This window comes from Microcebus murinus, chromosome 1, assembly GCF_040939455.1.
Source record: "Microcebus murinus isolate Inina chromosome 1, M.murinus_Inina_mat1.0, whole genome shotgun sequence".
Lineage (NCBI taxonomy): Eukaryota > Metazoa > Chordata > Mammalia > Primates > Cheirogaleidae > Microcebus > Microcebus murinus.
In genome coordinates, this window is record NC_134104.1 from 135,568,568 (window position 1) to 135,580,447 (window position 11,880).

General features: G+C 33.4%; 1 protein-coding gene across 7 annotated transcripts in view; it reads right to left on the minus strand.

The window, feature by feature from the left end:
• Positions 1-11,880, minus strand: part of SLC4A7 (solute carrier family 4 member 7) — a 107,535-nt gene that overhangs the window by 46,205 nt on the left and 49,450 nt on the right. For 5 of the 7 annotated variants that reach the window (XM_076005845.1, XM_012786394.2, XM_076005838.1 and 2 more), the window contains exons 5-7: positions 11,691-11,851; positions 8,637-8,825; positions 545-660 (exon numbers count right to left, since the gene is read on the minus strand). In XM_076005845.1, the coding sequence (XP_075861960.1) occupies positions 545-660; positions 8,637-8,825; positions 11,691-11,851 (466 nt within the window). Of the gene's footprint in view, positions 1-544; positions 661-5,593; positions 5,963-8,636; positions 8,826-11,690; positions 11,852-11,880 lie in introns of all 7 variants that reach the window. The other 2 variants (XM_012786382.2, XM_020280664.2) reach the window with 2 other exon arrangements.

The window sequence follows — 11,880 nt, forward strand, 5'->3', positions numbered from 1 at the left end:
CAACAAAATACTCATCTACCAAAATAAAAGGAATCGTAGTTGATATAGGTTTTTGTTTTTAATCCGTGCCTTTACCTACCCATGGGGAAGCACTGATATGTTTCCCAGTAGCATTCCAGAAAGTACTAACACCATAAGACAGTAATTCTGGGATCACATTACAGCCCAGGAAAGACTGAATCGCTAGTGCTGTAACATCACTCCCAGAATTAATCTTTCTAGTGGTGGTAGCTCCAGAACAAATGACTGTACTTCCAAAGGTACTAAAGTTTCATCATATCTATGGGTAGGTATAGATGGAAATACCATATTATTCACATATTCTTTTTCATAATTTCTAAAACTGGCAAGCATATAAAGTTAATAACTACTCAGAAGTTAACTATAACCCTTCTCACAATTTTTGACCTTAAATTAACATCTCACAGGCATCAGATTTGAAAGCACCAGTCTACTAAAACATTACTACAATGAGAGCCACAAATTACTACTTATTTTCTCAATAAGAATGATTATGGAAATTTATAGCTAATGATAGAATTACCTTGCTGAAGTCAACAGTACTATTTTCTCTGCTTCCTCCACCTCCATTACCTTTAATTTCTCCACTTTTACTGTTGTCTAAGTTTCCAGGAGCAGACTGTGGAGAGGCCAAAATACCTGTATTTAAGAACAAATTCCAAATTAGTAAGGAGAAAATTCTCTTTGCAACCTAACTCTGCTCATATCCTGAAAGTGATGATTATAAAAGCAAATGTGTGGAATTGGAAAAAAAAAAAAACAAAAACAAAAAGTGCCAGGTGTTAGTAACATACCAGCAAAACCAGAATGACATCTGAAGCAGCGATAATGAAGCTATCACATTTTAATATTTAAAATAATACAATTGGAATTTACAGAAATGGTGGCCTTTTGCAAAAAGAAAAAAAGTGGGTCAGTGTGGAACCACAAAGGATGGAAGAAATACCTTAATCTAATTATCAGTATGAATATACTGGGGAATATACTTAGGGAATATACTTTCAATATATTATATACATGTAAATTGCATAAAGCTTAATGATGCCTAACCATACCAATTAAATGCTAACATCAGCCAAATTCTCTGTAAACGCTAAATGTAACTCAAAAAATTTAAGAGCTATACCAGCTAAATGTAGGTTGAATTAATATAATCTTCCATAATCAAAACAGTTCCTCATGAATTTTCATTTCTCTTTGGTAGTATTTACATCTATAATGTCTAGTATCATTATTACTAAGAAACGTAACTCTAAAATACAATAAGCAAGTTTTTTTACAATGTAAGTGCAAAGAATAAAGAGTTTTATAATTAAAGGAATCTCTATTAAAATATGCACTCTCTGCCACTTTGTATCTATGTGACTCACTCAAACTAAAATTCAGACAAAGCCATAAAATTAGCTTATTTGGATTAGAAATAATAGTTGTTTAGATTACAAATTATAGATATATGTTCAAATGTTAGTATATTCACTTCAAGTGACATTCAACACCAATAATTCACGACAATAACCTAAATAAAACCATCATTTAGTATATGATCAATCATTAATACCATGATTCTGCAAAAAGCCCAAAACTCAAAAATGTAAGTGTATTACATAGGTATCTACTATTAAATGAATCTCATATTTTTAAAATGTCAAAGATTTTCAAGTCCAAGAATATAGACCAACAATACCTAGAACACTGAATATTATAGAGGGAAAAGGAACTGAAATACAATAAATTTTACTTTTAACTGTGCCACTCACAACAACAATCTAGTGACCCGAAGAAATTCAGTTAAAATCTGTTTTGTGATTGGAGCCTATAAAGTTTGAAGTTAATTTGGTAATCTACTTCCAGAATTTTAAGCACATCGGATATACTTGATGCATCAAACAGTGTTTTCATTTCAGTAGAATAGAACATACTATAACTAATGAATATTTAAACTAAGTCAATGGATTGACTCCTTAAACACAATGACAGAAGACTGCTGTGATAGCCACTTATCTGTTAAATTGCCTAAACTAGGATGTCAATGCAACCCAAAAAATCTTAATTTGCAATCTAAATAGCCATGTGATCAGCCTTTAGAAAAGGTAACCAATTCTGAAATAAAAACAATTTCCCAAGCCTTAACTCATTTTTCACAGTTAGCCAAGGACTGAAAAGTTATTGAGATTCCTCTTCTTTGGCCTTTGTTCCTAAACTTACAGAAGAGAGTCCTTTCCTCGCCCAAGGGGGAAAAAAAAGTTAACCAGTATTTTTCAGTGGCTTCCAACTAACTCCATGCAAGAAAATTAAAAGTATCATTAAGGCCATGGTAGCAACTACAACTGAGCATTACATCTTTCCAACAGCTAAATGCATTCAACCTGTGGGGGGATAATCAAAAGAATACATAATGCAGTTTTCCAGACTAGGCCAAGCTGCCAGATTTGAGGGAGAAGAGTGAAATGAAGAGAAGGCTTTAGGGAAAAGTAAGGATACAGTAGCAATGAGAAGAAATGATGTGGAACTCAATGCTGACAAAGCTGGAAGGGCATAACCTGAAGTCACCTGACTAACTTGGTCATCTTGAACCTGTCCCGTTTCAAAACTGGCATGCCAAGTGAAGGTTAGAGTTCTATAACACTAAGGTCTCTGTGAAGTCCTTTCAAACCTCAGCTAAATTAAAGCTGTTTTCTCAATCAGTAAATTCCTACAATAAATTACTAGCAATGAGAATTAAATGAGTAAATCACCAAAAAATAAAGCTCTCTGTCATTAGCACAGATAGCTCAGAAGGACTATATTATTTTGCTCTAAGAAAAAGAAAAAACATTAGCTGGGCATAGTGGCACATGCCTGTAGTCCCAGCCACTCTGGAGGCTGAGGCAGGAGGATAGCTTGAGCCTAGGAGTTTGAATTTGAAGTGAGCTATGATGATGCCACTGAATTCTAGCTTGGGTAACAAGTTGAGACCCTGTCTCAATTTAAAAAAAAAAAAAAGGAAAAGAAAAAGAAAAATCGATATGAGTATGTGTATAAATAAAATCAACAATGGGATTTTAAAAATAATACTCTGTTAAATCTATTATTTTGTACTTACATTTTTTTCTTAAATAACAAATCAAACTAGAGACAGATAAATCAAAGATATCAGAGTTTTCTATCAATAAAAGTTGGAAAGTAGAGCTAAGTAGAGCAGTGGTTCACACCAGGGAAGATTATGCCTCCCACAGGACATCTGGCAATGTCTGGAGACTTACTTGGTTGTCTCAAGTGGGGGAAGGGGTGCTACTGGCAGCTAGTGGGGTAGGGGCCAAGTATGCTGCTAAACATCCTAAAAAGCACAGGACTGTTTCCTCCTACCCAACCACCCAGCAAAGAATTAATCAAGCCCAAAATGTCAACAGTGCTGAGGTTGAGAAACACTGATTTAGAAAAAAGATATTTACAAATACTAAATAAAGTTCACCTCGTTTACATATAATTATCCTCCAACAAACGACTAGGGGGAAACACCACTTTCTTTTTTATCATGGGTATGCATAAATAATGGCTCCATGACAACACAAAAAACTATAGCAGTAGTCTCTCCAAAGTGATGCTGAGGCTACCTTCCTTCTCTAAGATAGTATCATACTTCAAGGAAACTCCATTAGAATTACCAGGTGCTGTAAGCACCAAGGAATTTAAACAGGGAATAATATAGAGCTGTCCCTATTATTTTTCCTCAATGATTACATAATCTTCTACAGATGTCTTCTTAAACAGTAATTATGAGCTTTTTCCTATCTTTAGAAATTCCCTCCATTTCTTCTCTTCAGAAAGGCTGACAAATCTCACGGCAAAAAAAACTCATGGGAAAAAAAAATAAAAACTTGTGTTCCTCAATTCATAGTTAACTGCTCCTGTTATCACTTTAACATGGCCTAAAATAAGCAACTTTAAAATCATTTTTGTTTCAGGAAAAGTAGTAAGTCTTGATAGTTCTTTTTAATTAAAACAGTGCTGATTTTTCTGAATAATTATTTCTAGGGCTTTTTTTTCTTACTTTATGTTCAGTTACCTCATTATTAAGCTGTATTGTTTTCATGAACTAGTAAAATTCACAAATACTCAAATGAAGATTTTATTGTAAGTAGACCTGAGTTCAAATCCCTTCTCTAGTCATTTACAGTATGATCCTAACATCTCTAAACTTTTCTTCATTTGTAAAATAGAGATAACATCAATGTTATCAAATTGTCACAGAAATTAGAAATATGTTTGAAAAGCATCTATCACTGTGTCTGGAACCAACTATAAAACAAGGGTAGATATAACTATGATTATAACTAGTGTTGTGAGGATTTAGCCACAAAACTTGCATTTGTACTTCTAACAGTTTACCCTTTTTGTAACTACAATAATTTTTGATTAAATGTAATTGGTGTGTTTGGATAAAGGCAACAGAGAGATAATTTTTTTATATAATGATGGAAACACAAGAATTTGTCGTCAGAGAATTTAGACTGTCACTTTCTAGTTGTATAACTCACGGGAAGTTAACTTTTCTAACTTTATGAAAATGAGTATATCCACCTAATCTACAAAAATGTGTATGCAAATTAAATAGGTCAATAATTACTACTAAAGCGTTAGATATTATCAGTACTTTGGGAAAATGTGAGTGATACTTCAGTGATTAAAACCACCAGTTAATGTTAATATATGTCACAATGAGGGTTAGCTAAAATATGAATAAAAAGTTCACTAAAACATACTTATTTTATAAGAATTAGGTACAAAGATATGGGTATAAATGTACATTTAATCAATATATAAGGAAGAACCAAATTATCATAATTTATAGCCCTTAATTAAGTTATAAACCTTTTATCCACTATAAAATAATTTTTCAGATTCATATATAAAAATATATCCTAGCCATAACTATAGGAACTCTGGTCCTAAAAATCTCAAAGTACATTTGGATTAAAGACAGATACAGCATTAAATAAAGAGCAATTAAATTCCAACCCAAAATATAAATATTAGTCTTGAAATAATGATGATTCCAGGCAGTCAGGATTGAATGTTCTTTTTCTCATTTTGCCTCTGGGAAGATTGAAGTTTTCTAATGACTATCTTTTTAAAAAAGGCTAAAATGTACTACATTCTTTGGAGAAAAGCACTAAATAGATAAAAAGGCACATCACTTCATTTATGTACATGTGCTCATTCACCTTATGAGTTAACTACACAAGAAGTAAAGCCACCAGTCTAAAAAAAAAAATTCATGGCAAATGGAATTATAAAAAATTTCTATGCTTTTCTGAACTATCTGAATGCTTTAACCTCTAAAATCTTAGTGAAAATTTTTGAAAGGGCTTAAATTATGTGTAGTCTTCTTTATAGTCTTTTTATAACTTAAATTTTTAATAATTCTATTGTTCTCTACCATATTACTATAAAGAAAAAAAAACATGCAGAAGTCAAAATAAATTGTAAGCATTATCTACATATGCTGCTCAAGCTATGTGCTGAAAGGCATTCCAAGTGCAAGTGAACCAGAGGCAGAAAGCACCACACATGGAGGATTTTGGATAGTTGCCTGGAATTAAGTCAACATTTTCCTCATTCTTCTGGTCCTGGCCTTTCAGTGCTTCTAAGTCTTCCTCAGGCGGATGAATTACTACTGTGGGAATATCATCACTGGCAGGTGAAACCAGTAGTTCTGGGGCCTGAAGCTGACTCTGTTGGGAACTTCTGGAGGCCAGGCGACTGGTACTAGGGCTGGAAGGAGGACTGTTTTGAGGGGTGGGTACTGGGGTTGTACACCTCGAGCCTGCAGGGGTTCCAGCTCTTGAAGAAGGAAGAAGATGACTGAGAAGAAGAGATAAAGGCGATTCTCCTCTCAATGAAAGGTTTGAGGCAGACAGACCTGTTCGCAAAGAGTGGCGGGAGGCTGAAAGGCCTTCCCCTGAGATAAAACAAATAAATGAAAAATGATGAAGTTCACTGAAGAAGGCAGATAGAGACAAAAAAAATCAATTTATACTGTACATTAATTGCAAGCTTTAAAGGCCCAAAATTTCAAATTCATGCTGTAAGGGTTAGCATATCAATCAAGTTTTTAAATGTTAGAAAGTCACTGAAAAGTTGCTTAAACTGTAATTAGTTCCCTGAAGGTATAACCAAAACCAACCAACAATAACAACAACAAAAATCAATGTTAAAGACAGGTGGACAAATGATGAGGGTGAAAAAGAGCAAAATATCCCTGTTAGAAATTAGAATGACCAATAGTTAGTGTAGCATTTTTTAAAAAGCACAATATCAACACAAAGTTGCTGCTTAAATAGCAAAAGAGAATATATAATGTAAAAAAAAATCTAAGAAATAGAACCCAAACCAAAATTAACAGCACTGATAGCTTAACACTGATATATTTAACATATTTGTCCTGTATTTTACCAAATAGCTACCGATCTCTCACAAGTACATATTAACATTACCTAATAATTTCTAACTTAAGATTGATATTAAATATTTATAACAGTAAGTCAATAAGACACTATCTACTGGTAGTGTTCTTAGTAAAGTTTAAAAACGTAAGACAAATTATAGAAATGTTTTTAAAAGGAGAAAAAAATGTCAATTTTAAAGAATACATATTCTTGAGCTCTCTAAAGATATAAATAAATGCCCTAAAGTATGCTTATCTCTAACATAGAAGATAAATTTAATCAAATACATATAATCTTTGATTTAACTAGAATAAAGCATTTTTCACCAACAATAGCAATAACGTAGTGAGTCTAGAATATTTCCAAAGGTCATGCATACTTACACTTTTAAGCACCTGATATTTCTATTAAGTGTAGCTTACAATAACATTTCTTTATGAAAAACATAAGAAATACAACAATTAATTACATATGGCCTAAGTAATCAAAACTACACATTTGAGATTTCAGAAATATTAAAAATAAAAATTAATCATTAAAAAAATATTTAGTAAAAATTTAGCCACATGCAGAAAACCTGTTAAATTACTATATTTCAACAAAATAACATAATAAAATGGCATTTAAAATAGCCATTATCTATGATTAAGAGGAAACAAATTACAACTAGAAAATAATCGGGAACCACTGCATATGAAGAATAAAAATTTAATAGAGTCCCTTTGCACAAATGAACTCATTTCACCAAAACAGAGAACATACAATAAATAAAAAATGAAAAAGAGAGGTAAAATATGCCACATATGGCTTGCTTTTAAATTGAACTTCTGGCCAGGCACAGTGGCTCATGCCTGTAATCCTAGCACTCTGGGAGGCCGAGGCAGGCGGATTGCTCGAGGTCAGGAGTTCGAAACTAGCCTGAGCAAGAGCAAGACCCCATCTCTACTATAAATAGAAAGAAATTAATTGGCCAACTAATACATGTAGAAAAAAATTAGCCAGGCATGGTGATGCATGCCTGTAGTCCCAGCTACTCGGGAGGTGAGGCAGCAGGATTGCTTGAGCCCAGGAGTTTGAGGTTACTGTGAGCTAGGCTGACGCCACGGCACTCACTCTAGCCTAGGCAACAAAGCGAGACTCTGTCTCAAAAAAATAATAAAAATAAAATAATAAATAAAAAAGTAAATAAATTGAACTTCAATCCATAAGAAATGTTCATTTATTCTTAAGAGTTCTTAAATATGCCAAGTATAATTTTAAATAGACTAAAAAGAGTTTTAATGGTCAAATTATCAAATTAAATATCTCACATTGAGCTACAAAAGATAATTACTATCAATTATAGATGTATTAAACCCTGTCACCTATGTGTATTTGCTGGTAGAACACTTAAAAGCCATACTATCATTTCAGGGATAAAAAAGATGAACAGACACTGTGTCCCATACCCCCCTCCTCATTGCTATAATCCTCATAAGCTTTGAGTAATGGTAGCAGCTAGGGGCAACTGCTGGAGGCAGTGGCTCTCATAAACTACTCCAGTCCTTTGCACCTGGGGTTTTTATCAGAGTTCTCAACCCTAGTGATGTATTCCTCTACCTTAGGCAGAAGAAAATAGGGAGAGGCAAAACCTCCAGGTGTGCCAGCCGTAAGACACTGACAGAGCTAAAGAGCTAAAACAAAAAACAAACATTGTCTTCCCATGTCCCACACAACCTGCTCCTGGCCTGTGCATAAGAGTGGAAAGCTGGAATACATGGACCTGGGTCTGAGCCATTCTTAATGGCTTGGAAGATACCAACTAGATCACCCTTAGTGTAAGATAGGAACAGTCATAAGAACCTTTCACAAATAGCATAAAGAACAGTGAAATCAGCAAACTAACCCAAAAACACTTAAAGTATATTCAGGAGACAAGAAAATCATCTGGAAAAATCTAATGTAAAAGTTCACATCCAAGATTTATAATTAAAATGATTAAACTGAAATTATAAATCATAATTTATGCTTCATTAATCAGTTACAGAACAAGAAACCTTGAATAGAAACAAAAAAGGAGGAAGGAGAAGTAATAGAGGGTCAGGCATAGTGACAGTGTTTAAATATTCCCAAATGTTAATCGTAACATACTGGAATGATGTTACAGAAGAAGTGTTAGCAAAAATTGGATGCCACAACTTATCTCACCATTCCTTTCAAGCAAGTGAGGGTCAGAATGTTTCTTGCCTATGTCTGCAAAAGATCGAACAAGGGGAATCCGACTGGTGAATCTTTTTTCATTCTGATGATGATGTCTCTTCAGAAGAGCTTCTCTGACATTCTCTCGTATGGACTCATCTAATTGGCCAGAGGCTATCATGTTGTCCAATACCATATCTATTCAAAAGAAAAAAATAAGTTATTGTTATTAAATACTTAGATTACTATAATGTAGAGATAAACTGTAAGTGAAACCTCTTAACAAAAATTACAATCTTAAACAGCTCTAGAAAATATTGTTATTCTCTTTTAATAGTACAGAATCAATGCACCAATGTATATATGAACATTATCCATCTAACAAAAATGAAAAAATTAAAGAGACCCTTATTTTAATAAATATATATATTTACAGTAATAATCATCCTATAGTTCAAAGTGCTTTCCTATATGGATGCAATAAATTCTATTAAACTGAATATTCAGTAATATTGGCTTTCTAAGATGTGAAAGTATTTTAGTGCTTCACCTCATACTTTCCCCCAAAATTGTTCCAGTAAATGAATATCTGGACCCAGGCATTTAGTCATTAACTATTTACTGAGTGCCTGTTATGTGTTGGGAATACAGCAGTTAAGAAACACAGCAAGTTTCTGCTTTCTTCCAGAGGTAGACAAACCAATGAGCAAATAAACAGATAAAATATCATGAGTAGTAAGTTCTAGGAGGAGGAATAAATCAGGTTTTGAGGGAGGTGTGGGGAATAGGGAGATTGATGGCAATGCCATTTTATACATTATTGCAGTGGCTGGACTATTTTTAATTTATAAAATATGTATATTTTAAAAACAGTGGTCCCAACATGAGAGAAGAGTGTCAAATTTTCAAAAACTATAATAAGATTACTCTATAAAAAAAAAAAATTGAATGATCAACCTAACCAGTAAACTATAACATTAATACAACACTACAGTTTACCAAATAAGCAAAACACTGGATTATACATTTACTAAGTTACTATACTGCATTACACGGTAATTGCAAAGCCAAAGTAAGACCCACAAATTCACTATTCCCAACCCTAACTCAATTTTTTAGTTATTCATATAGGACAAGAAAGTAAGGACTCTGACAATTTAAATATTTGCAGCATATAGTCAAATCTAACTATCAGGTAAAATTGAAGGATTTCTAGCCTGAGATTTTCTAATAAGTTCATGGTTCTCTTGAAGATCAAATACTACACATTTTTTGTTTTTCCATGGGAGCAATGTACAATGATAGTCACAATATCAAATTCATTACCACCGAACTTGATTTCAGTTTTGAGCAAATTTAGTTATTGGCCAAAAACCTATGTCATAGATGCCCTTTTCCATTTTCTACTTCCACATTATCCTTCAAATCTCTCCTTCATTTTCGTTATTATATCTATCATTCATTATTATATCTATCATCACTTCTTGCTTAGACTATTCAAAGAGTAAAGCTGGTCTATTTGCTTTTAGCCTCTTCCTACTCCAAAGCCATCCTACATTCTGTTGCCAGAACGATCTTCCTGAAAATGAGCTCAGATTATACTTTCCCCCCAACTTAAGAACCATCAAGATTGCCAAAATGCCTACTAAATAAGATCCAATTTCTTAACCCAGTAATTCAAGGTAAGTCACAACCAATCTCTAACCTGTTTTCCCAACACATCTTCTACTACTATTGAGGAAAACTGAATATTCACATGAAACTGACTTTCCTGTGATGCATACCTGCCTATACTTCTCTAGACTTTTCTTCCTGCTCTTTATGCTCCTTAAAATACTTTCTTTTCTTTTGTACCTCCTGTTCGTTGTTCCCATCTGTTCAAATTCTATCAGGGGTGGAGAACCTGAAGCCTAAGCTACATGTGGCTTTTTAGGCCCGTAAGTGTGGCCTTTTGACTGAATCCAAATTCTACAGAACAAATCCTTTTATTTTTATGAATATATTTTATTTATCTTTTATATTTTTTATTTTAAAATGAATGCATTTAAAATACCAAAGAATAAAATAAATTTCAAAGAAATAATCCTCCCAGATTCACCAGCACAATTAGAACATTAGTAAGCCATAAGGGCTAACTTGACGGCTGCTACACTCATGATTTAGTGCTAACTTCTCCCACTGCCACTACCACACAAGGCTAGTTGGCGAGCGTTTATGGGGGTCGAGCTCTTAGTAGATGACATTTTAAAGTCACTGATGCTAAGAAAGATCCAACTGAAATATGGAAAAGTGCAGAATACCCATGTCTTCAGAAATGTGCCAGAAAAATACTTTCTTGCTTTTCAACCACTCATCACTGTGAATCTACATTCTTCTACCTAACCCAAATCAAGACACCCTTAAGATCACAATGACTGATACCCATCTGGAGGATCGACTGAAACTGTAGACCTCCATGTTGCAACCAAATATTCAAACGCTTTCCAACAAAAAGCAGACACAACAAAGTCATTAAAAGGTTAGTTAACTTTAACAAATAGTTTTCATTTTTTTCAAATTATTAAGTACTTAGTAATTAGATTTTATAAAATAATGTACATTTTTAAGTATATCTAATTGAAGTTTCTTAAATGTGGCCTTATTTGATTACAGATAAATTAATGCAGCTTCCCAACATGAAAAGGTTTTCCACCCCTGTTCTATCAATAAGTTGTACAGTTAATTTCCTCTGTGGATCTTCCCCAGATACCTGGTCCAAAAAACAAAGAAACAAAAACTCTTTTCTCTGAATTTTCAGAGAACAGACTCCATCTTTGCTTATGGCACCACTCATTCTCTTCTTGATACTCCAATTATGTCTGTTTCCTCTAACCTTCTAGTCTCCAAACTTATCAAAGACCAAAAGTCTATTTTACTTATATATCCATTCCTTATATTGGCCTGTATAGAAGAGAAGCCCAACATAGAGTTGTTAAATGAATGTCTAAATTCCACTTCCTTTATTTAATTATCTCTAATTTTAGAACATCTTAAATACTTTTTAAAAAGTCAGTTTACTATAACCTGCTATTTCATCGAGAGTGCTTGCTCTCATATCCAACATGACTGTTCCGTTTAGGATGCAACTCCTTAGCTCAAAAAGACTGTGCAAAGAAAGAGTTGCCACATAAGGTTTACTCCATCGGTCACCACCATCTTCCACATCCTCTTCAAATTTCAGCCATCTGTATGTATGATATATAAAGACATTTTA